Source organism: Carassius carassius, chromosome 42 (genome assembly GCF_963082965.1).
Source record: "Carassius carassius chromosome 42, fCarCar2.1, whole genome shotgun sequence".
NCBI classification, from domain to species: domain Eukaryota; kingdom Metazoa; phylum Chordata; class Actinopteri; order Cypriniformes; family Cyprinidae; genus Carassius; species Carassius carassius.
The window spans coordinates 1,783,009-1,808,797 of NC_081796.1; the positions used below are offsets into that span (position 1 = coordinate 1,783,009).

Here is a 25,789-nt window from a genome sequence, read left to right on the forward strand (position 1 = left end):
CCTAAACCTTGCGAACATATGCCGCTGGCAGCAGAGGGCGCCAACATGCGTCTCCTTTTGGACATGTCAGACTTCTGATGTCCATGCAACAGTTTAGAAACGAAGGCGCAGTCATCTCGGTTCAAAGTAGGAGGCGGTGGTGGATCTCGTTCATTGCATATTTGTTATTTCTCATCAATAGGATCAAATTCTAGGAAAACTAGAGTGCTTTTCTTCAAGCCTTATCTGCAGACTGACCTTTGGTTGATCTGCTGCTGCATAAAAGGGTAAATGTATTGAAGTAAAATCGGAAAGTTACTCAACATTTGCTGTGATTGGGGGAAAAAATTTGCTGCTCATTATGCAATAAAGTGATTTTTTTTTTACATATCAAGATCAGTAAATAAGTCAATGCACAACTACAGAATATGACTTTAATGAGGATTAATAATAGTTAATAATTAACTAAACATCACACCCAGGTTAATAATTAGTATGAAGTAACACTTACAGAGAAAACATGCTTTCAAACAAGTGACAGACCATAATAAAAAGAAAACAAAAATCAAACAAATATAAAATTAAAACTTCAAAGACATAAATCAGATAACATTTCATTATTTGGTGTACATTTATAATTAATTAAAATTCTTTAATTTAGAGAAATTACATTTTATTTTTGGCAATAATGACTAATGCCTTATTTCTGCACATTTACAGAAGTAAAACTAACTGTAACGAACTGTCTTTCATATTTCAAAAGGGTTGTTACTAAACCAGAATAACCTGACCTCAGTTCTGCTGGACCAAAAATTATTATAACAAGAGCACTAATAATGCTGTCATTTCTTATTTATTCAAATTGTTTAATTTAGACAATTTCTTTCTAACAGGCAGTTATATGATTGTGTGTTTCAGCCTTTTACTGACAATAACACTAAAGCAAACTGACCCATAAACTGTGAACTAAGCACAAATTATGTTTTAATTGTCATTTTTTCAGTTTAGTTTCTGATGCTTCCAAATTTCACCTTTGAAAATGCCCTTTTTGCCAGGATTTAAAGAAAAAAGTGAACTTAAATGCAGTTTAAACTTTTAGGTTCAAATATAAAACAAACATTGAAATACTACAGAGAACTGAAAATAAGCTAAATATTCTGGATTTTTAACAGAACAACCTTCCCATTTAAAATGTATGGATGATCTCAGCATGCACAGCCCATGCTGCACACACACACACACACACACACAAAGGACAAAGCTTTTGTAAGCAGATACAGCAGCATGACAGAAATGATCAAACAGGCAGGAACTCAGCTGTGTTTGCTACTAAAGCCCACGGCCACAGTTATATACAGTGATACACATGTACAGTGATACACAGTGATACACATGTACAGTGATACACAGTGATACACGTTTACAGTGATACACATGGACAGTGATACACATGTACAGTGATGCACAGTGATACACATGTACAGTGATACACAGTGATACACATGTACAGTGATACACAGTGATACACGTGTACAGTGATACACATGGACAGTGATACACATGTACAGTGATGCACAGTGATACACATGTACAGTGATACACAGTGATACACGTGTACAGTGATACACATGGACAGTGATACACATGGACAGTGATACACATGGACAGTGATACACAGTGATACACGTGTACAGTGATACACATGGACAGTGATACACATGTACAGTGTTACACGTGTCCAGTGATACACATGGACAGTGATACACATGTATAGTGATACACAGTGATACACATGTACAGTGATACACAGTGATACACATGGACAGTGATACACAGTGATACACGTGTACAGTGATACACAGTGATACACGTGTACAGTGATACATAGTGATACACGTGTACAGTGATACATAGTGATACACGTGTACAGTGATACACAGTGATACACGTGTACAGTGATACACAGTGATACACGTGTACAGTGATACACAGTGATACACGTGTACAGTGATACACAGTGATACACATGGACAGTGATACACAGTGATACACGTGTACAGTGATACATAGTGATACACGTGTACAGTGATACATAGTGATACACGTGTACAGTGATACACAGTGATACACGTGTACAGTGATACATAGTGATACACGTGTACAGTGATACACAGTGATACACGTGTACAGTGATACATAGTGATACACGTGTACAGTGATACACAGTGATACACGTGTACAGTGATACATAGTGATACACGTGTACAGTGATACACAGTGATACACGTGTACAGTGATACATAGTGATACACGTGTACAGTGATACACAGTGATACACGTGTACAGTGATACACAGTGATACACATGGACAGTGATACACAGTGATACACATGTACAGTGATACACAGTGATACACATGTACAGTGATACACAGTGATACACATGTACAGTGATACACAGTGATACACAGTGATACACGTGTACAGTGATACACAGTGATACACAGTGATACACGTGTACAGTGATACACAGTGATACACGTGTACAGTGATACACAGTGATACACGTGTACAGTGATACACAGTGATACACGTGTACAGTGATACATAGTGATACACGTGTACAGTGATACACAGTGATACACGTGTACAGTGATACATAGTGATACACGTGTACAGTGATACACAGTGATACACGTGTACAGTGATACACAGTGATACACATGGACAGTGATACACAGTGATACACATGTACAGTGATACACAGTGATACACATGTACAGTGATACACAGTGATACACATGTACAGTGATACACAGTGATACACAGTGATACACATGGACAGTGATACACAGTGATACACATGTACATTGATACACAGTGATACAGTGATACACACATGTACAGTGATAGACATGTGCATTGATACACAGTGATACACATGTACAGTGATACACATGTACAGTGATACACAGTGATACACATGGGCAGTGATACATATGTACAGTGATACACAGTGATACATATGGACAGTGATACACAGTAATACATATGTACAGTGATACACATGTACAGTGATACACAGTGATACACATGTACAGTGATACACAGTGATACACGTGTACAGTGATACATAGTGATACACGTGTACAGTGATACACAGTGATACACGTGTACAGTGATACATAGTGATACACATGTACAGTGATACACAGTGATACACGTGTACAGTGATACACAGTGATACACATGTACAGTGATACACATGTACAGGGATACACAGTGATACACATGTACAGTGATACACAGTGATACACATGGGCAGTGATACACATGGGCAGTGATACACAGTGATACACATGGGCAGTGATACACATGTACAGTGATACATAGTGATACACGTGTACAGTGATACACAGTGATACACATGTACAGTGATACATAGTGATACACATGTACAGTGATACACAGTGATACACGTGTACAGTGATACATAGTGATACACGTGTACAGTCATACATAGTGATACACATGTACAGTGATACACAGTGATACACATGTACAGTGATACACAGTGATACACATGTACAGTGATACACAGTGATACACGTGTACAGTCATACATAGTGATACACATGTACAGTGATACACAGTGATACACGTATACAGTGATAAACAGTGATACACATGTACAGTGATAAACAGTGATACACATGTACAGTGATACACAATGAAACACATGTACAGTGATACACAGTGATACACGTGTACAGTGATATACAGTGATATACTCGCATACATGATGCAGCACTGGCTTTTGCTGTGACATCCTTCAGTCATATAAACCAGAACCAGAAGCTGGTTCCCCATCACAAAGAGTCCTTTTTGTTTCACATTCATGCTGTAGATGTGATCATCATTGTGCTGTGACAAATGAAAGAACTGATCATTTCATGCTGAAACTACCATCATTGTTTTGGAAATGTTGCAATTAAAATGTTCTTTCTTTCTTTTTTAGTTACTAGAAGAACTTTGAAAGTAATTGCTAAAACACGCTTTCACTTCCATTTCACGAGAACAGCTGCTTATGATGAACTAGATATCTGACATATATAATCATTTACTTTCTAGAATGCAATACTACAGAAGCTTGTTTTTGCCACATCAAAAGTAATAGTAAAAATAATAACAATGGTAATTTGAAGGTTTTTTTCATATTTGAAAGATATAAATGTGGAATTTCAAGAAATAATTTAGATAAATTTGTAATTCTGACATATTTTCCCCTCACATTTTCTCCACCTCAGAAATAATAAAAAAATTATAAGTTTATATCTCGCACTTAAGTTTTTCTCAGATTTGGGAGATATAATTTTTTTTTTAATAATTATTTCTGAGGTGGAGAAATTGTGAGAAAATTATGATGTTAAAACAAGTTTATGTTTTATTCGGAATATGTGTGTGTGTGTGTGTGTGGCAGAAATGGGCTTACCTACAATTCAGAAATATAATGTGAATGAAAGTTAGTACTGAATATAAATAACATTCCTGTGAATAAAGCCCATTTAAATTAGAAAAAAAAGTTTATTTGAAGCTTTCACATCAACAATACATATATAAAAAAGCAGAATGAAAAAAAAAAATCACACGATCGATAGGCTATACATTAAAATGACAAAGCATTTCTCTGGTTAGGACTTGAACTGTAGGGCAGGAGCGCAAAAGCTGTCCAAATCCATATGTTTTGGATTTTCACATCACATATGAAAAGCATCAGATTGTCATCGTACTCATTGTGTCTTCATTCAATAGCAAGGATGCACATCTCATTCTTAAACATGCTGCGACGTCCACAGAGAGCCTCTGTCTTGTTCTTCTAGCTCCCTCTGATTCTGAAATGGCCAAACACTAAACAGTGTGCATCTCAGTGAGCATGGGTGAGTGTCACATTCATGATGGACATCAAGGCATCAGGAAGTCCAGAGACCAGAGGAACTTCCCCTTCGCCCACTGCTTCTGACAAGATGCTTGTGATTAAAGAACTAACAAACCTGTAACTGGTTACTGGATTAACACAGATCTCATCGCTTCTTAGTGTACTGAACTTTATACAATTACTAATTGCTTAGCCACAGACCAACACATTTTTTTTTATAACAATAAAGCTTGTCCTTGTTTTTTTTGCTCCAATATTTTCAATAAGTCAATAAAGAAAATTATGTAAATTAAGTAGATGGAGTCATCCAACATTAAAGTAATAACACTCACACGCTCATTTTAGCTTTAAGAGACACTACTAAAGAAGACTTTTTTACACTGGTATTAACATCCTTTTTAGGCGATCCAAACATTAATTTAAAACACTTGTTTTAGTAAGATTTAGTAATTTTTTTTTAAAAGAAATTAATACTTTTGTTCATCAAGGGTGCAGTAAAGTGATCAAAAGTAACAGTAAAGACCTTTATCATGTTACAAAAGATTTTTACTTTTGAACTTTCCATTCATCTGTTAATCCTGAAAAATAAAATATATCAGTTTCCACAAATATATTGTACTGTTTTCAACATTGATAATAATCAGAAATGTTTCTTGACGAGTAAATCATCATATTATTCTGATTTCTGAAGATCATGTGACACTGAAGACTGGAGGAATGATGCTGAAAATACAGCGGAGCATCACAGAAATACATTACACTTTAACAGAGATTCACACAGAAAACAGGTATTTTAAATGGCAATAATAATTCACTGTTTATACTGTATTTTTGATCAAATATTGCAGCCTTGGTGAGCAGAAGAGACAAAAACATAGAAAAAAATCTGACAAAACAGCTGTATTTTGTGTTGTCTATTTGATATCAGATCACTTAAGACTGATGTTAAATCCAGATAGAAACCTGGCCATTAAAACAAACAAAAGAGAACAGAATTCATTAAACAAACCTGACACATAATCAAATCAAAAAGCTCTCATATTTCTTGCACAGGAAGTTTTCATACACAAGTCCACACAGACCAACAGCGTCCTGTGCTTTTGAACATTATTGATTTGACATTAAGAGATTCCAGTTGGACTCTACAGCATTGATCTATGAAATCAACTGTATCAGACCGTCCTTCATCTAATCTGACACACTAACAACAGGAAACATAGGCGAGGATTAGTTCGCAAAAATATTGAACATACAGGTACATAAGCAGAAGGAGAAGAGTAAATGATCGCAGACACTATAAAATGCAGCATCTTTCGCGGATTCGTTTGGCCAGACTTTTTCCCTTCTTCTTTCCGTTCTTTTCCTTGCTGTCCTCCATCTTCCTAGCACGAATTTCCCTCATGAGGTCAAAGAAAACCTGCAATCAAGACAGTATACAGGTGCTGGTCATATAATTAGAATATCATCAAAAAGTTGATTTCACTAGTTCCATTCAAAAAGTTAAACTTGTATATTATATTCATTCATTACACACAGACTGATATATTTAAATGTTTATTTCTTTTAATTTTGATGATTATAACTGACCACTGAGGAAAATCCCAAATTCAGTATCTCAGAAAATTAGAATATTGTGAAAAGGTTCAATATTAAAGACTCCTGGTGCCACACTATAATCAGCTAATTAACTCAAAACACCTCCACAGGCCTTTAAATGGTCTCTCAGTCTAGTTCTGTAGGCTACACGGTCATGGGGAAGACTGCTGACTTGACAGTTGTCCAAAAGACGACCATTGACACCTTGCAAGCCAAGTTGGGCAAGACACAAAAGGTCATTGCAAAAGAGGCTGGCTGTTCACAGAGCTCTGTGTCCAAGCACATTAATAGAGAGGCGAAGGGAAGGAAAAGATGTGCTAGAAAAAAGTGTACAAGCAATAGGGATAACTGCACCCTGGAGAGGATTGTGAAACAAAACCCATTAAAAATGTGGGTGAGATTCACAAAGAGTGGACTGCAGCTGGAGTCAGTGCTTCAAGAACCACTACACACAGACGTATGCAAGACATGGGTTTCAGCTGTCACACTCCTTGTGTCAAGCCACTCTTGAACAACAGACAGCGTCAGAAGCATCTCGCTTCAAAGAGCTGGACTGCTGCTGAGTGGTCCACAGTTATGTTCTCTGATGAAAGTAAATTTAGCGTTTCCTTTCGAAATCAGGGTCCCAGAGTCTGGAGGAAGAGAGGAGAGGCACACAGTCCACGTTGCTTGAGGTCCAGTGTAAGTTTCCACAGTCAGTGATGGTTTGGGGTCCAAGTCATCTGCTGGTGTTGGTCCACTGTGTTTTCTGAGGTCAAAGGTCAACACAGCCGTATACCAGGAAGTTTTAGAGCACTTCCTGCTGGTGACCAACTTTATGGAGATGCAGATTTAATTTTCCAACAGGACTTGGCACCTGCACACAGTGCCAAAGCTACCAGTACCTGGTTTAAGGGCCATGGTATCCCTGTTCTTAATTGGCCAGCAAACTCGCCTGACCTTAACCCCATAGAAAATCTATAGAGTATTGTGAAGAGGACGATGTGATATGCCAGACCCAAGAATGCAGAAAAGCTGAAGGCCACTATCAGAGCATCCTGGGCTCTCATAACACCTGAGCAGTGCCACAGACTGATCGACTCCATGCCACGGCGCATTACTGCAGTAATTCAGGCAAAAGGAGCCCCAACTAAGTATTGAGTGCTGTACATGGTCATACTTTTCAGTTGGCCAAGATTTCTAAAAATCCTTTCTTTCTATTGGTCTTAAGTAATATTCTAATTTTCTGAGATACTGAATTTGGGATTTTCCTTAGTTGTCAGCTATAATCATCAAAATTAAGAGAAATAAACATTTGAAATATATCAGTCTGTGTGTAATGAATGAATATAATATACAAGTTTAACTTTTTGAATAGAATTAGTGAAATAAATGAACTTTTTGATGATATTCTAATTATATGACCAGCATCTGTACCTTCGAAAATGTATCACTTTAAATAAATTTCAAATTGCTTACATTATCAATTAAAAAAAATGAATTTGAAGTTAATATGGAACACTCTTTACAACCCATTTTACATCTAGGTGAAAGAATATTTAGCGACAGTAAGATGGATAAACATTACAGAGTCGATTACCAACATCTAAAGACTCATCTTTTTCGACAGCACTTAACCAACTAATACTGGCACTTTTCCTTTTCATTTATTAAAAAAAAAAAAAAAAAACTGGCTATGCGTTCTATACTAGACTAACTGAGACTTGTCATGGCACTTGTGTACTGTTGTTGTTCTCTTGTTGACCTGACTGCTTCTATTGTTCTCATTTGTAAGTTGCTTTGGATAAAAGCGTCTGCTAAATTATTAAATGTAAATGTAAATGGGTATACTCGGTAGTTTTTGACGCCGGCCCCCAACATTCTCAAGGATTGTCCCTATAGTAATAGGGGATCCAGTTCGTTTAGAAGCTCTCTCTCAAGAAAATTGTTCACTGCTAGAGAAGGGAACCATAGAAAGAGTTCAAAGGATGGTTTTTATTCAACTTTCTTCCTCATTTCAAAGAAGGATGGTGGTTTTCGTCCAGTTCTAGACTTGAGACATCTAAACGTGTTCCTGAAAGCTCTTCCCTTTCGGATGCTACATGCAGCTGATGTTCTTTGGTCAGTAAACAAGGAAATATTCACAAGCGTCGATTTGAAAGATGCTTACTTCCATGTTCTGATTGCTCCTCACCACAGGAAATGTCTTCGATTCAGCTTCAAGAACCAGACCTACCAATTCAGGGTCCTACCTTTCGGCCTGTCTTTGGACCCTCGAGTTTTCGCAAGGTCCATGACTGCAGCTCTACATCTGCTTATGTTTTAGAACCATCTTTAAAATAATATCTGTTTATTAGTTATGTATGCGTTGGTTGCCGGATGATTCTGGTGTTGTGCTCAGATGCTTTCTCTCCTGATTCAGACCAGACCACTTTTTCACAAGAGGAAACGTTATTATGGATTATGGACTCATGTTTTAGTTAGAAACGTTTTAATGATGGATTTGTTTCAGCTTTTGTCTTCTCCAGATGTTAACTGATGGACTGGAGTGCTGTGATTATTGTGATGTTTTTATCAGCTGTTTGGACTCTCACTCTGATGGTACCCATTCACTGCCGAGCATCCATTGATGAGCCAAATCTGATGAAGAAACACACTCATCCTAATCTCGGATGACCTAAAGATGAGGACATTTCCAGCAAAATTTCATTTTTGGGTCAACTATTCCTTGAATAATAAATAGTTTTAAATGTATAGTAATTCTAGCCTGAAAAATATGTTACAGAATACATCTGTAATATCACTTGTGAGTGTCCAGGATGTAGTTTCAGTAACTGCCTCCCCTATACACTAGTAAACTATACATTTCAGGTTTACAGATCTGGTTTTGTAGTACTGACCTTGTCTACGTTGGCTCTGGTTTTAGCAGACGTCTCCACGTAGCACACGCCCCACTGATCCGCTCTGGCTTTGGCCTCGTCGGCGTTCACCTGTCTCCTGTCCTCCAGATCCGACTTATTTCCCACCAACAGGAAGGGGACGTTCTCATCTTCCTTCACCCGCAGAATCTGCTCTCTGAGTGAGAGAGTACCATTAAGTGTTTATGTAGCACCTACAACTCAATATTTACACAAAAGCAATGAAACAAATAATAATGCCTTTGCAAAAATAATGATTTTGGGGATTAAACGTTTTTGCTATTAAACATCGAATTAAAGAACCATTACAAAAAATAGATTAAATAGTAGACTAGTCACTCGATGTACCACTACCATAATCGACCACTGTGGCCCAACCCTAATTCAATCAGACAAAAAAGATCTGGCCATAAACAAGATCATCAGTTAAAGAGCAACAGATTAAGTCTAAAATCAATGCAGCTCTTTTAAATAAGCTCAGATCTGTAAATCACCTGAAATCAGCAGTCGCTGCAAAAGACTCTAATTCGGTGATGGAGAAAACGCAGAGGAAGCCCTCGCCGCTGCGGAAGTAGTTATCCCGGATAGCTGCATAGTCCTCCTGACCGGCTGTGTCCAGAATATCTATCTGCACCTCCTCGCCATCCAGAACCACCTTCTTCCTGTAGCTGTCAGCTTTCGTGGGCTCGTAGTCTTCCACAAACTGAGGGACAGAAGATCTGTCGAGTGTTTATATGTGGACAGATATGGACTGACACATGCTTATCGGGTTTTATTTAAGTAGTTTATGACCTTTAACTGATTATGAAAACACCAGTGCCTCAGCAAACTTCCAAGCGGGCCACAAGACAAATAAAATATTTTATACATATTAAATTCTAATCTAAATGTAAAAAAAAAACATTTTATATTTATTTTAGTTTGTTATATAGTACATCAAGTTAAAGTAAATTAAAATTAATTAGCAATTATAATTTTTTTATATTCATTTTATTATGTAAAGTAACATTTTTAAAGTTGTTTTAGTTATACTTAATACTGTTCGCAAACTAACTAAAAACATGCAAGCCGAGTTGTTAGAAGTCTAGCTGCTAGGGGTGGGAATCACCAGAGGCCTCATGATACGATATTATCACGATACTATATTATTTAAATATATTGCGATATTCTGTGATATATTGAGATATTACATTGCGACGAAGTTGTACAAAAAAGTTGTTCAAACCTTTCAGAAATTGTGGCATTTGAAAGTAAATTACTGTTAGATTTAAATTAAATTAAATAAAACGTTGTCTTTACATCTAGGGAAAATTCACCGAAATGAAAATTCTTGGCCGAAGCAGAAACCGAAAATTCTGGATGCACTTGGCTATGGCAATGCTTTGTAATTATTATTTATTATGTTATTAAATAATATAAATTAATTTTGTAAGACATTTTAAATGGAACTAAATTTTAATGACACTGAATAAAAAAAAATAAAAAAACAGCCAATAAAATAACCACACTTTTACTGAAAGTAACAATAAAACTGGACAGAATTTATATTAATATTGGTAACACTTTACAATAAGGTTGATTAGTTAACATTAGTTAACAACTTTAGTTAAACTAAGAATTTATTAATCATAGTTCATGTTAATTTCAACATTTACTAAGTCATTATTAAAATCAACAGTTGTGCTTGTTAACAGTTAATGCACTCTGAACAATGAACAACTGTATTCTCATTAACTAACATTAAGAAGGATTAATAAATACTGTAATGAATGTATTGTTCGTTCATGTTAAACTGCTAGCATTTTACAGAATAACAAACACAAAGGTGATTCATAAAATTATTACATGAACACCGGACATTTCTACATTTTGATGATTTCTGTGGGGTCGAATCATTGTAGTCATGTGTGAAAGGCATCCTCACCTCATCATACATGAACTGCAAAGTTAAAGCGGACTTCCCCACTCCGCCGCTCCCAACCATGATCACCTTGTGCAGAGCCAGCGAGTTCTGCCCTTTGGGCTTGGCTGTTGCCATGGTAACGGATGCTAGGGGGCGGGACTGTGAGGCTTGTGGGTCGGGTCAAGGAGGCTGTGAAGATGCTGAAGGTCACTGAAGTCAGGGGGCAGATCATGTACTGCTCGCGTCTACCTGGATCAGATGAAGAAAAAAGTACTAAATACTAAAACTGTTAAATAAGAAATTTAAATATTATTTTTTTTTTATTAAAGGGGTCAATATGATTCAATATGAAAGCCCTCCTTTTGACAAGAGCAGCCTGCTCTGATTGGCCAACTGACCAAGTGCATTGTGATTGGCCAAACACCCCAAGCACTCGTCGGAAATGTAACACCCCTTTTTATGATCACGAGCTTCATCTTTCAAAATAAATGTAAAGATGGTTAATAATGTCCGCATTTGAACAGTAAATAGCAAACACTTACCCCCGGTTTCACAGACAAGGCTTAAGCCTAGTCCTAGACTAAAATGTAAAAATGTTTCAACTGAAATAAACTAGCATTGACTGATCAGAAAATATATCAGTGCCTTTGTTTTGTCTCAAGATGCACCCCAGTAATGTTTTCATTTTTTTTTTTTTCGAAGCATGTTTATAAAAATGACTTAAATGTCCTAATTGAACTATGGCCTAATCCTGGCTTAGTCTAAACCCTGTCTATGAAACCGGGCTTTTAACTAATAACATACTTCCAGCAGCTGATTCAGAAGCGCCAGACTGTCGTAGCAAAGTCAGAATGACCTCTTCTCCTAACTTCACGAAACGGTCATCCATAAAATGCGTTGCTGTTCTGTTGTAAGTAATCTTAAAGATTCCTAAATGCATCTACTTTCAGAAGAACAAATAAAGTGCTTGTTCTTTCTCCTAGATACACACAGCATCTCCCTGACATGACTGCTTCAACACCAACCAGACTTCTTTCTTTGCGTCAACATTTGGGCGGCATTATGCAAATATTTCCACATAGTGAAGTACACATGTGGGGGCGTGTTTAAACGAGGCATTTAGGGGGGAGTGGCAGAGTCTTAACTTTAATAAAGAATTAGAGGTCTGCAAGCCCGTTGGGTCCCAACACGCTGAGTCCATTTGGGCCGGGTTCGGGCCATTTTTATTTTTTTTTAAGATCGGGCTCGGGCTCATTTAGCTTCTCTCCTTTTATTGTGCCCATATATGCACAGAGCACACATAGTCTACTGTAGGAAATACTGTTATAATGATTATAGGCTCTTATAAATATTATACATCGCCTAGGCAACAAATATTAAAGTTGACCATGCAGAGCATCAGGTAGAATTTGGAGTGAAGGGAATTAGTAAAAGTTCCCAATGCTTCAGCAAAAGCTGCATTTTGAAAGAGTTTTGATTTGATTACCAAGACAAACAACGAGCCAATTGGTCATGTGCAATGCTCACCATCTCCTCATTAGACGCGCCTTTAAGAAATGCATCTATATGGATTATGGTTATAATAAGAGTTTTTGATATGTTTTATTTTCTTAAGTACTACTTTCAAGTTTTCTATAGATATATTTATCATGTCTGTGAGGCATGTATTCGATGAGTTTCGGTTCATTTTTGTGAAGTGCTCCTTTTCAAGACCAGACAGAAGAAAGTGCATCATGTTTGTTTTCTTTATTTTATAAAAGCACAACGTTGTGTTGATATTGTGAGTGAACAAAATTAAAGTAAACCCTTTACAGTTACGAATTATGAATTACTCTTGCCTTATGAGAAAAAAAAAATGATGGGGTATCCGAGAAAACATGCAAGTGATCACGCTGGCGCCTCCATGTCCTGAAGCGTCTCCACACAAACTATTGGATACAGAGCACATTTGTCTGGGTTTAACGATTAAACATTGTTTTATGTTCAAACTGTTTTAGTATATCTATAGATTTTATTTTAGGCAAGTCGTAATGATTTGAGAAGGCTAAATTGTTCAAACATATATATATAATCACTTTGCTATTACATACAAAACTGAACTATTTTTAATAGCTGAAACAGTAATATAAGCTGTTTGGGGAGAAGAGTCTAAATTTGAGGCCTGTGCTGGGCTCTATAAAGAATATCTCTTTGGATTTGAGACTTTAGTCTTTGCAACTTTACAGATCTTCTTTATGCGCCAAGATCTAGTAACACTCCAAAGAGAAAGGAACAATTAAAATCGCATCATATGACCACTTTAAAAATAATATTTTAAATATAGTAATACATTAAATCATAGTATATAATTATATAAACAAATAGGAGTATAAAAAATAATAAAAATTACAAAAACACAACAAAATGACTAAAACTTAAACTAAAATGAAAATTAGAAATGTTACCTTGGCAACCAACTCAAAATAGGTTGAAATACTAATATTATGAAACAGAAATATTAATATTTACTATAATATACAATATAAATAAATAAAAAAACAAGCACATAACAAAACGACTTAAACTTAAACTAAAATTAAATAAATACTGAATATATAAACAATAAAAGCTCTTTCAAAATATCAATAAAAGCTATAATAGAGTATGAGTGGGGTTCAAGGGACTGACGTCTAACAAGAAAAACATCCATCAGAGCGAAACCCAGAGCTGCTCAGCTACAGAACACACTGTTTCCGTTCATCTTCAGAAGATCAAGAAGAAAAGAACTGAGGCCAATCTATAGCATTAGTGGTGAATGACTGACTCAGAAGACATCATGTGCTGTAATACGAGTGTGTGTGTGTGTGTGTGTGTGTGTGTGTGTGTACATTAGTACATCAGTGTGTGTGTGTGCAGACGGAGAGGCCAGGGCTGGGTCTGCCGAACCCAACAACAGCTTCCACATTCACACACTCACAGTCTGCAGGCTTCAGTCCAGCACACACATAATGACGTGAGAGATATATGATATGATATATGATATGACATAATGTCTGTGGTTTTACCTCACTAGTCATGGCTCATGTTTTATTTAGTTTTTTAGGTAGGGGGACTTAGCAATTCAATGGTTATTTTGAATACGTCATTTTATGCCATTCTATGGAAATAATTCAATGCCATTGTGCATATGGTATTAGCATCTGTTACTATGGTATCAGTGCTTTCTGAAAAAGTCATTTGCTCGCGCGCACACACTAGCGTTCATCTATGAGCACTCAGTCTGGGTTTAACGTTATATCCTCAGTGTTCATGGTCGCATATGTGTAGGATCTTACCTTTGTGTCTGCTCGCTCAGCTGAAGGTGATGCACAGACACACGGACTCCTGGAGGGAGTCTCTTCCCTGATCTCTCCCGTCACTGCAGCCTCCACATCCCGAGCGTCGTCATCAGATCCGGGCCGAGCGCGCCTGTGTTCACCGTGTCCGCGAGTGGAGCCGGTCTCCGTGATGTGTGGTGAGGCGGCGGTCGGAGTTCATGGGCGTGTGGCGCTGCTGAGGATCCCGACGGGCGGGTCACGTGGATCCGCTTCGGTTCTCCACGCAGGGAAGCGCACACTCACAGCGGCTGTCTGCGCATGCGCACGCCAGTGGATCCCCTCCTCCTCCTCCTCCTCCTCCTCCTCCCCCTCCCCCCCATTAGAGTGACGCGGGAAACTAATTAGCAGATAGAGGAAAGTATTTTTGAATGTTGGCCGCTCGTGTTTACATACTTACAATCTCTAAATGATGTGTCATTAATCTGGAGACAAATCTCTTGAGCAGCGGACTATAAAGCAGTTAACTCGTGGCTACAATGGAGGCCAAGAGCGAAGGCGGTAAAACGAAATCTCATATTCGTGCAGACAATAATAATAATATAATAATCTTAAACCAGCTTCAGTTGCTTTGTTAGTGTAGCTAATCTAGTTTAACTGTCGCCCAGCCGTGTTGGAAGTTAACCTTTCCCTGTTAATGTGTTAGAAAGTGCAGTGACTCTTTGTGGTACAAACCAGTGCGTTTATGATTATGATAAGAACGTAACATAAAATGCTATAATTAGATACCAGACACCGGAAGTTACGCACATTCATTACAAATGACCACGCCTTCACTTAGGTTTGAAGAAGTGTGTGGAAACAACAATTCTCAAAACAAACAAGCGAGCAAAAAAAATAAAGTATGCAGATGTTTACAGCTGGTGTGTCTCCTCCATAGGTCCTGTAAGTATGAAGAAGACCAAGACTTTAATGTCTGACTTGAAGTCCAAATATGCTGATAAATCTTGGAACGAGACCTTTCAGCTGGTCCGGAGATGTATGGTAAGAACATCGCCTTTCAGAAATAGTGTGTCCAAACATGTAAATCCAGTAGTTTATTCCCTCTCGATATGTCATGTCTGTCTATTTTACACTAAACAGGAAATCAGATATTTATCAGAGGTCAGAGCTGTTCTTTTCTGTGCGTAGTTTTCAGTCACGTGACCAGCGAAGAGAGCAGGGGCCTGTGCCTGTTGAACTAACTCAAGCTGACAAAACCAAACCACTCCAATCCGGCTTTGTTGGGACCATGATGCTGATAATCCGCTTTCTCTCTCGGCTCAGGCTTTGATCCTGAGTTTGTGGAGCACATGCACCTGTGTGTGCCATCAGTGGTTTGAATATATTAAAAGTATATAGTGATTTATTACACTCTAAATAGTCCATATGTTAAAAAGTTTGCTTTTTAAGCCTTAAATAAATAGGCTGAAATGTAAGTTGGCATCTCAAACATGTTGCATCCAGGTTGGCCAAAGTCTGATGGAAATTAAGATTATTAGACTATTTACTGCTTCTCGTATAAATCAGCATCCAGCAGCTTTGACATTCTTCAAAATATCTCTCTTTGTTTTTCACGAAAGAAAGACTCATACTGGTCCAACATGAGGACAGACAGTGTTTATAGTACGTGAATTGACATGACACATCAAGCCACATCAAGTATAGCATCAGATGTGCATGTGTGGGTAAAAGCAGGGTGATTTCACATGGAAGAGGTCAAGACTGGGTCAGTTATTGTGCGTTAGAGTCCAAACTTGGCTCTCACAAACATCAGCCGCGGATGTTTGCCATTATGTGCATGCACAACCTTCCAAATCTAATCCAGATGTGGAGTTTAAGACTGCTGTGGATTGCTTAGATCAGTGCCAGAGTAATACGCAAACAGCAGGTCGCTCTCCAGAAAGATGATTAAATCTGAGTTTCTCTGAGCAGCTGTAAGGTGCGTAATGGTGTGTGTTGGTTGGAAAGTCTCTAAAGGACATGCTTAGGGTTATATTTTTGTCTCAGAACGTCATTTCTCTGGGGTTTTTGCTGTGGTGAAACAAGCAGGTGAGGAGTGTTTTTCTTTATAGGAAAAAACTAAAGGAGACGGCAGAGTCTGTGAGCCAATCGCACAGTGTCTTCAGAAGATCAACGAGGCGCTCAATGGTGAGGATGTCTTTGAATTAAACCCTAATTCTGTTAATATAATAGTCTTTCTCTTTTTCTTATGTTTCTTGGTGGTTTGTGTGTTTTGTCTGTAGTGTGCTCCTTGACAGCAATGGTGTCCAGACTAGAGATGATTGCCAAACAAAGAGGGTTTGAACCTTTCCTTCATATAGATATTGCACTCAGATTGCAACATCCTTTTTTTTTTTCAATGCATTAATATTAGATAATCGGCAGGGAAAATATTGCTTTCTTAAAGACGTCAGGAAAAAGAAATTCATCTATTTCCTAAATGCACATTGTTTTTGTGAACGATCCATGCATTTTTAATTTGTATTAGTTTTTTTTTTATCATAATTATCCAACAACTGATGGATTGAGTCCTCATCGTGCAATGTTTTGCTCGGGTGTAACTTTAGAGGACATTTTTTTTACAACATTAAACCAAATATAATTTTATAAAATTGAATTAAAAAAATCTGATATTATTAAACATTTTCTCCAAAAAAACAAACAAACACTCCGATCTATGTCACAATACCGAAGAAAAGAGATGTTGCTAATTCCATTACATTGTAACTTTTACCATATCGCTGAACAACCAATGGGAGAAGTGGGGATTATTCTGGAAAACCTGTTTGAAAACAGTCATTATTTATGCAATTCTGCATGTTGCCACCAGAGACCGAAATTACACCTTTAATCTACGCTGAATTGATTGTTCAAATTAAGTTTCAGTATTTTTTTTCAGACTATGTATTGACATAGACATCTCTGTTTGCATTCCTCACGATTTAATACTTTGCTGATATTGTAAAACCCTGGATGAGTTCCATGTTTAATTACAGTATGCAGTTACTTCCTTTAAACTCTATGCAGTTGACTCTCGTCATTTCAGCTGACAGACTCCTGTTTTTTTGTAGATTGGGGTCACATATGAGCCCCACAGAGACGGTGTGTTACCTGACAGCAGACCTGTTTTACATCGAGGTGGTGCTGCTGCGGGGGGGAAGAGTGGAGGATGTGAGGGTGGCCCATCACGGCGAAGCTCCGGTGGTGAGACCACGCGCTTGTAATATTGTGCTAAAGGTGCTTTGAAATGCTTAAACATGGTTTGGTTGTGTTCGTAGTCCAGCCCATCACTCCTCCAGTTGTTGAGGTGAATCAAAATGTTCTTTATTTCAAGAGAGAAATGCATTAAAATCATTTGGAATCAAAGTAAAAGTTTATCGTGTTTTCACAGGATGAATAAATTTCAAGAGTTCTCTCTAAAGTTGGATGATCTCGCCTCTTTTTACATCATCTCGGGAGACAGGTATTGCTTTCTGGTTTCTGATCTTTAGGTAGCAATTTATACTTCTTGTATATTTCTCTAATTATGAGTGTGCTCTGGCAGTGATGTCAAGATTAAAATCTACTCCTGTCTCCGGCACCTGGAAACAGATCTCTTCAAAATATCCCATTTACCAAGGTGTGGGAAACTAGCGCTAACGCCGTACATGTTTCTCTAGATTAAAGTCGTATAATCGTATAATGCAGTGAGCACGTCTCCTCCAGGTCTTTGAGAGAAAGTGACCTTCACGTTGACCTCATCATGAACGGCAGGTTTGGGAACGTCCAGCCAGGAAAAGAGGGTACACCAGGAAAAGCTGTGTGGGATCAGCATGTTTTATGAAATATTAAACTCTTCTTTCACGTCTCCATCACAGGAACCCCAATGACAGTCGAGTACTACATTAGTCCATTAGATGTTCTCAGTAGGTCAAGTACAGGTATTAAAACAGTAACTTTGCACATAACTTCTAATCCAGTGTTATTTAGTATCTATATATTATTATTATAGAGTTTTTGAATTGGCTTTTTAAGGTTTCTTTAACATTGTTTTATATATATTTTTTTTCAGGTTTCATTTTAGTTTAAGTAAATTTTTGTACATTTGTCATTTATTAGTTTTAAGGTTTATTTTCTTCTCTCTTTGTCAGTTTTAGAAAATTTTAGTAACCATTTAATTTTTGTTCGTTGCCAAGGCAGCATTTCTAATTTGTGTAAATGTAAGTTTTTAATCTAGTGTGTGTGTGTGTGTGTGTATTTACATTTATTCATTAAGCAGACGATTTTATCCAAAGCTCTTACGAATGAGGACAGTGGAAGCAATTAGTGTCGTCACGGTACCAAAGTTTCAGTATTCGGTACCGATACCAGTGAAAATCTATGGTTCTCGGTACCAATTTCGGTACCAAAGCATAAATAAAAAAATAAACTTTTTATCACTAAAAATAAAACCAATACCATTCTTTATATTATTTACAATTATGTTTAAAGTTTTTCTACAAGTAATATAATTATGACAAACCGTAAACAAGTTTCACCCAAATTGAATTTGTCTTTTAATTAATGAAATGTAAACATTTAAATTTTAAACATGGAAATTTTTTTTTTATTTTATTTCTTTAAAAAATAAAGTTTTATTAAAAAAATTCCACAGTAGTAGCAGTATCACATACATTCTACTAAATAAAAGTAATATCTAGCACAATGCCTTTATGTAAAAATGAACTTTTATTTTGACGGGCTACTTTTATTTTGACCCTGGTTTTAGTGAAGTGACTCAGAACAGTTCTGCAAATTACTGCAAGCGTCACTCGCTTCAGTCTATGTAGTAAACAAACCCCTCACGTCTCTGCCATTCATTCATTCACACAGAGACATGCAGAACATTCAGGATTCATATTTCAACCAACTTTTGCGGCTTAACATTTAAAGATAATGGTTGATACGGAGATTTGATTAATTTATGTTAACTTTGACACATTCTGTGATTGTCCATATTAAAATGTAAGTTTCATTATCATGACTTGATTTTGAGATTCCGTCCTCGTTTTCTGCTTCGTGGAAATCATAGCGCTGTGTGCGTCAAGAACCGGCTTGAGCGGGTACTCGGTACCACCGGTAACGTTACTTAAAGAAACCTGGTACCGCCACTTTTCATTTTTTTTTAGTACCGACTTGGTACCGAAGTACCGGGTCTTTTGACAACACTAGAAGCAATCAAAATCAACAAAAGAGCAATGCTAAGTGCTATAACAAGTCTCAGTTAGCTTAAACACAGTACATTTAGCAAGGGCTTTTAAATAATATAATAAATAAAAAGTAAACATATAGAATAGAAAAAGAATAGAGCAAGCTAGTGTTAAGAGGACTTTTTTTATAATTGTATAATAAATTAAATGAAAATAGAATACAAAAGATTAGAAAGAAAATTTATTATTATTATTATTTTTTTTTTTTAAATAGGATGAGAATAGTGAGTGCTAAAGTTAGAGGGTCAAATAAAGATGGAAGAGATGTGTTTTAAGCCGATTCTTGAAGATGGCTAAAGACTCAGCTGCTTGGATTGAGTTTAATTTAATTAACATTTAAGAGTCTGTAAAAGTGACTTTGTGCTTCTTTGGGATGAACAATCAAGAGACGTTCACTTGCAGAAAGCAAGCTTCTAGAGGCACATAAGTCTGAAGTAATGAATTTAGGTAAAGGGGTGCAGAGCAGTGGGGGTTTTGTAGGCAAACATCAATGCCTTCAATTTTATTTTTTTAATCGGTTGAGGTTTTATTAATTTTGAGTTTTCATTATTAGTGTTAATGTATAATTTTTAGTAATTTCAGTTTATTTAATTTTAGTACATCAAGTTAGACTAAATCAAAATGATATATATATTTTTAAATGTAATATATAATTTATTAAAAAAATATTTTGTGACTTTTTTTCGAATGTTTATGTGAAGTGTTGTCTGTAGGTGAGGTCAGTGTTGGGCAGATTGCTCTGGTAACAGCAGGAAGCAGTGGCGCCTCTCACAGGCTGCAGAGGGAATCTCTGATCTCTTCTCCACCTCAGGTCGACTCTTTCGGGTGAGTAGTGCAGTGTTTCACACCAACTGTCTTCACAAAGTGTGATCATCTCCTAACGGCTGCGCATCTGTGCCACTGACTCAAAGGAAGTGCCATGAACAATTCCTTTCAACTCCAGTCTGACTCTAGAAAGAAGAATAAATGGTGCAATATTGATATATTTTTTTTTTCTGACCCTTATTTTATCAGTCAAGATCACGTCTTTATTTGTGTGTGCTTTAGGTTTCCAGTGTTTCAGCCGCTCACTGAATCCTGCTCAGAATTACTCCCAGCCACCTTTCTCCTCAAACTACAGCCACCGCTGCCCATGCTTATTCCCTTCATAGACAAAATGGGCAAAATCACAGGTGCACCATACATTCAGACACTTCTTTGAGACCACATCATGTACCAATGTAGCAAGTAACCGGTCTCCAAACATCACTCAGATGCAGTTATAGCTGAGAAACCCCAGCAGGTGGAGCCTCTACCTCAGCTTCTCCTGAAGACCAGCGCAACACTGAACGCCAAGATCTCCTGGACACACGGGGTTCAGTTTACTGTGGTCTGTTTGCAACCCAAGCCTCTATACACTTCACATACACAACCACGTCTGCCGTGATAATCATACTGTACAGAGAGATTACAGGATACTGGCTGCTCTACAATGCTTGCATTGAATTGTACTTGTCTGTCTTTGCTGCGAGACGATGTTTGTTTTAGGACAGCAGAAGCAGACATTCACTGATGTGCTCTTCTCTGTTTCGCTCTTATTTAACTCGGTTACCGTCTTTAATGTTGTACAGCCATTACCTGCCTCTGAGTACCACAGTTATGTGTTCCCTGGGGCCGTTTGGGGCCGAGAGTCCTGGAAAGGAGCCTTAGTTCAAACAGTCCCCTTCACACACCCCGGCCACGTCCCTGCTTTACTGGATCTCCTTCGCCATCAGTCTGCCATCAACGTCCTGCTGGCAAGCTGCTTCAGTAAGCACAGCCAGCTCACAGGTCATTAATACAGCTTATTCATGCAGTCATCGTTCTCCTGGCCTCCTCACGCTCATTTGTCATAACTTAAGAGAGTTGTTGCCTTGTCTCTACTCATAAACTGTAGACGCTGGCTTACTGTGTGACCTGAGATGTGAGATCCTTCCAGAATCAGACCACTGCCTTTCTGTTACATTCAGCCTTGAGGATAACATCCACCTGGCTGTCCGTAAGCACCATTACACACTACCTTAACAATTAGATTCACTATACTATATATTCAGTATTAAACAAATTCATTGCATGCTATCTGAAATGTTTTTCTTTTCTCTCTCTCTCTGTGATAGTTCAGGTGACAGTGGTGGACTCTCATCAGATGAGCTGCAGACTTCTGATGCCTGATTTTGTGGATCATAAATTGGACGACTACATATCCAGAGTCCTCATGCGGTGCGTCCAACATTTTGCATCTCTATTGCACATGCTCACTAATAATGAGGCTATTTTGCACATGCAAATTGTTTGGCATCAGTTAGAAAAATTCCTTTCCTCACCCAAAACTTTGCACAAGTTCATAAATGTTTCTGCTGTAAACAGAGCAGCCGTGCATACAGTACAAACACTGATATGCATTATACAGAGACGAGAAGCAAAGAAGACTATGTATTATTTGCTGAAAACAGAAAGATACTTCGAGATGCATTCATATAAACCCTTCACCCCCAATTCAGTATTCAGTATTTTCTCCTCTTGGCATCAGTCTTCAGTGTCTCTGGAATCTGTTTACAGCCGTTCCCAGACTTCGTAATATTTCCACACATATGACATTTGGAAAATGATTGCAATGCCGTTTGTGTAAATCTGGCACAAAAGAGATCAGCAGAAATTAAAACGGCTGCATACTGTGCAGTAATTGGAGAGCGTTTTGTAGAAAAAGATTCAGACGGGTCACACCACAACAAAATATATTTTTATACCCCAGAGACTGCATTTGTGCTCCAGGGTCCATATGTGCTTGACACGCAGAGGACCGAAATCTCTCGGGGTTTCTTCATTTGTGCTTCAGAGAAGAACAAAAGCCTTGGGTCTGAAAGACTATGAAGATGAACAACCTGATGGCAGAATGTTATGCTGGAGCTATTAGTTTTAAATAAAAATGAGGTTATGGATCGACAGAATCCTCTGAGAGAACGATTCAAAGCGAGTCTTGTCCCAGAATGTTGCTTGTACTCTGGAAACTCCCTCTGTCCTTGAATCATCACTCACCTTTCTTCTATTTGTGTGTGTGTGTGTGTGTGTGTGTTCCAGATGCATGTCCATCCCCATCACGATGAGGGCCATACGCAGGAAGGTGGCCGGCCGCACGACTCGTCCCGAACCTGCAGCTGACCCAGAGTCCTCTGCTGCGATGGAGAGTGATGTCATCAGTGGTGTGTCCCATGAGGCCGCTGAGGTTGAGAGCGTGGCGTCTCCTGCTGGCTCCTGTGTTATGTCTGTTTCTGATCATGTCAATACAGATGCTGTTGCTGACCGTTCCCCCTGTGCTTCTCTGGGTGTGTATTCACACTGGGTGACCAGTGGACTTCCTGCAGAGCTTCTGTAGCACGAGGACAGATTTTAGGACAGGATTTAAAGGGAAATTCCTACACTATTTTAGACAAATCATTAAATAAATCTTTAATAAAGGTGCATTATATTCAAAGCTTATTGAAAGCTGTTTAATCTCGTTAAGCTATCAAGAAATCATAGCTGTTCCTGGTTATATTGTGCACAGTTCATCAGTGTGCATTTATTCCAGAGAGAAAATACGAGTCTTAAACAAACGGCAAAATGCTGCATTTTTAAATGCATTTATGTCATGCATGGATTGCTTCTGACGGCGCTGCAGAATCTAGCTAGTGTTTGTGTACGAGATACTCTTAGCATTTCTGCCAGGGTCTGAAATTAACACTCCACCTAATACATAAAAATCAGCTTTGGCGAGGATGAAACTGTGCGACTTGCCAGCTGGTGCAATTTATTGAATCGCATTTTGGAAAATGCAACAAGTGCCAACCATCTTCCCAAATATGAAGTGAGATTCATTTATAAATCTGTGCTCAACAAAAGAGTTGCTTCAGAGTCTCCCTATGATTTCCCATCTGTTAACTCATATCTGTGATATATTAATAAGGAACGTCTGCTTGTACTTTGTGGCCTGGGAATTTTATTTCCATTTTAATGTTTAAGCCACACTTAAAAATTAATTAAAAAAACTGTAAAACCAACCAAGTGGCATTTTTAATTTTAAAAGGCCCATGCATACATGTAGCTTCAAGGAACATTTTCCATATGATAATGTGAAGCACATGCAGAGCAACCTAGTGCAGTTAATACAGGCACACTACTGAAGTAAAATCTCACATCTGGACTTTTTTTTTCTTTATTAATGTCAGAGACGAATTCACATCAGACGTGCTCACAAGGACGATAGAAGGTTAAAAAAAAAAGGAGTGAAGTTCTGTTAAAAGCATTACATATAGTAACTGGTTTTGATAATTGAATTGATGACTGAGACATCCTGACCTGGCAGCACTGTTAAGAGAGTTTATGGCTGTTAGTTAAAGTTTCAGCAATAAAAACAAACACATTACTACTAATGCTACCTTTGGAGACTCTGGAGTATGAAATTGACCTGATCCTGGACAAATGCCTTATTTATTTATTTTTACTTTAGTGATTTGCACCCCATCCTACTAAAGGAAGAAATGTTTAATATGACTAAAACCTCAGATTTCTCAACTTCAATATCTGACCTTTAAAGTTCTCTCCAAATCTCAGATTTCACAGCCAAAAAGTTTTCTCCAGCTCCGTTCCAAGAAAAATAACTTTTGTGCAACCTGGCATGTTTTACAGACTGTGCTCAGATCTGTGTTTGATAGATGGATAATAAACTAATACATACTTAACAACAGCCACTGCTATTTAGAAAGATCTCTATAAAAATGTGTGGTCTGAGCATGAAGTTGCAAGATCTTCGGCAGGAGTTTGTTCATCTTTGTCATAATAGGAATTTGATAAAGAGAGAGATGTTGATGTCTAAAACAATATATGTCCATCAGCACAAAAACACAATGTCAGCACAGGCAAACAATAGTGTCTCCACAACATGAAGGTCACAGGCATTTACCAATCGATAGGAGTTTTGTGGAAGTCATTCCTAGACTAAAATACTAAAATAAAATATTTTGTATGATCCCAGTTTTGTTCCGAGTAAAAGGCTTCTGGTAATAGTCCCAGATGGCTTTATTCTGCACAAGAAGCCTAACTAACAATAGGACACATTGTAAGGATGCGGACGAGTTTGGTCCAAAAGGTAAGCATGTGATGCCGCTGATATTAATGTTATTTTATTAATGGCCCCTCCAGTATCACACAATTCTGAAATGCAGCAATACTTTTTTCCGTTAATAAAAATCCAAATCTTTTTGTGACAAATCTGTTCATGGATACATCTGCATTACAGTGTTAATTGGATTTCTTTCTTTCATCTTAGACTGTATTGTCACACAACTGATTTTACTTTTCTCAACCATTTTGGCAATGTATTTTCATCAGATTTTAGTGAACATGAATTCAGTTTTCTCGGTTTTCTGTCTTGAGTCTTAATTCAACCCTTCCACAATTTGAGGCTTTAAAATACCTTAAATTTGTGCAACAAGTCTTAAACTCATGGCATTAATTGTTGCATGCACTGCAAAAAATTTAATAAAAATAATAATTTAAAAAATCCTATGTATTATTTAGTTTTCCAATAAAATTACAGCATACACAAAAAATTGTTTCCAGAAAGAATAAATTAAGTTCATAGTTAAAATAAGAAGAAATCAGTGTGGAATCAAACCAGAAGTTTTCAGCCCCCAGAGGCAGTGAGAGATATTTGTTCTGGTTTAAGAATGAACTCAATTAATTTCAATCAATTTCTCATTTAAATTTAAGAACCTTTAGACATTTGCACTGGAAAACAAGACCAAATCCTGACGAAGAACCTTTTGCAGTGTCATGAGGAAGTAATGGAGATTTATTGGAAGTTGCATTTTTTTTTAATTAATGCATTGCTAAAACATTTATGTTTTGAGAAGAACCATA

The 25,789-nt window shown here is 37.5% G+C and overlaps 2 protein-coding genes across 3 annotated transcripts; one reads left to right on the top strand and one right to left on the bottom strand.

The window, feature by feature from the left end:
* Positions 1–5,150: 5,150 nt before the first annotated feature.
* ralaa (v-ral simian leukemia viral oncogene homolog Aa (ras related)) lies at positions 5,151–14,904 on the bottom strand. The gene is made up of 5 exons (XM_059534672.1): positions 14,625–14,904; positions 11,332–11,559; positions 9,902–10,110; positions 9,390–9,564; positions 5,151–6,331 (listed from the first exon to the last, which is right to left on the bottom strand). Exons 2-5 carry the CDS (start codon positions 11,443–11,445, stop codon positions 6,209–6,211), a joined length of 621 nt encoding a protein of 206 aa, XP_059390655.1. The 5' UTR covers positions 11,446–11,559; positions 14,625–14,904; the 3' UTR covers positions 5,151–6,208.
* Positions 14,905–14,988: 84 nt separating this feature from the next.
* zgc:111976 (mediator of RNA polymerase II transcription subunit 1-like) lies at positions 14,989–23,363 on the top strand. Of its 2 annotated transcripts, none has more exons than XM_059535143.1 (17): positions 14,989–15,189; positions 15,542–15,647; positions 16,718–16,793; positions 16,889–16,943; positions 17,717–17,849; positions 17,924–17,952; positions 18,037–18,108; positions 18,190–18,264; positions 18,351–18,427; positions 18,503–18,565; positions 20,587–20,698; positions 20,921–21,045; positions 21,127–21,242; positions 21,484–21,682; positions 21,789–21,890; positions 22,009–22,111; positions 22,970–23,363. In XM_059535143.1, the coding sequence occupies exons 1-17, from the start codon at positions 15,143–15,145 to the stop codon at positions 23,262–23,264; spliced, it is 1,785 nt and encodes a 594-aa protein (XP_059391126.1). In that variant the 5' UTR covers positions 14,989–15,142; the 3' UTR covers positions 23,265–23,363. The 2 variants fall into 2 exon arrangements, with proteins under 2 accessions (XP_059391126.1, XP_059391127.1); XM_059535144.1 differs by having other exon boundaries at positions 14,990–15,164; positions 15,544–15,647.
* The last annotated feature ends 2,426 nt before the right edge of the window (positions 23,364–25,789 follow it).

Coding starts and splice junctions, on each gene's coding strand:
- ralaa (XM_059534672.1), bottom strand. CDS start 11,445: ATGGCAACAGCCAAGCCCAAAGGGCAGAACTCGCTGGCTCTGCACAAG. Junction 10,111..11,331: donor TGCAGTTCATGTATGATGAG/GTGAGGATGCCT, acceptor TCTGTCCCTCAG/TTTGTGGAAGACTACGAGCC. Junction 9,565..9,901: donor GCAGCGACTGCTGATTTCAG/GTGATTTACAGA, acceptor TCTCTCACTCAG/AGAGCAGATTCTGCGGGTGA.
- zgc:111976 (XM_059535143.1), top strand. CDS start 15,143: ATGGAGGCCAAGAGCGAAGGCGGTAAAACGAAATCTCATATTCGTGC. Junction 15,190..15,541: donor ACGAAATCTCATATTCGTGC/AGACAATAATAA, acceptor TGTCTCCTCCAT/AGGTCCTGTAAGTATGAAGA. Junction 20,699..20,920: donor CCTCAGGTCGACTCTTTCGG/GTGAGTAGTGCA, acceptor TGTGTGCTTTAG/GTTTCCAGTGTTTCAGCCGC.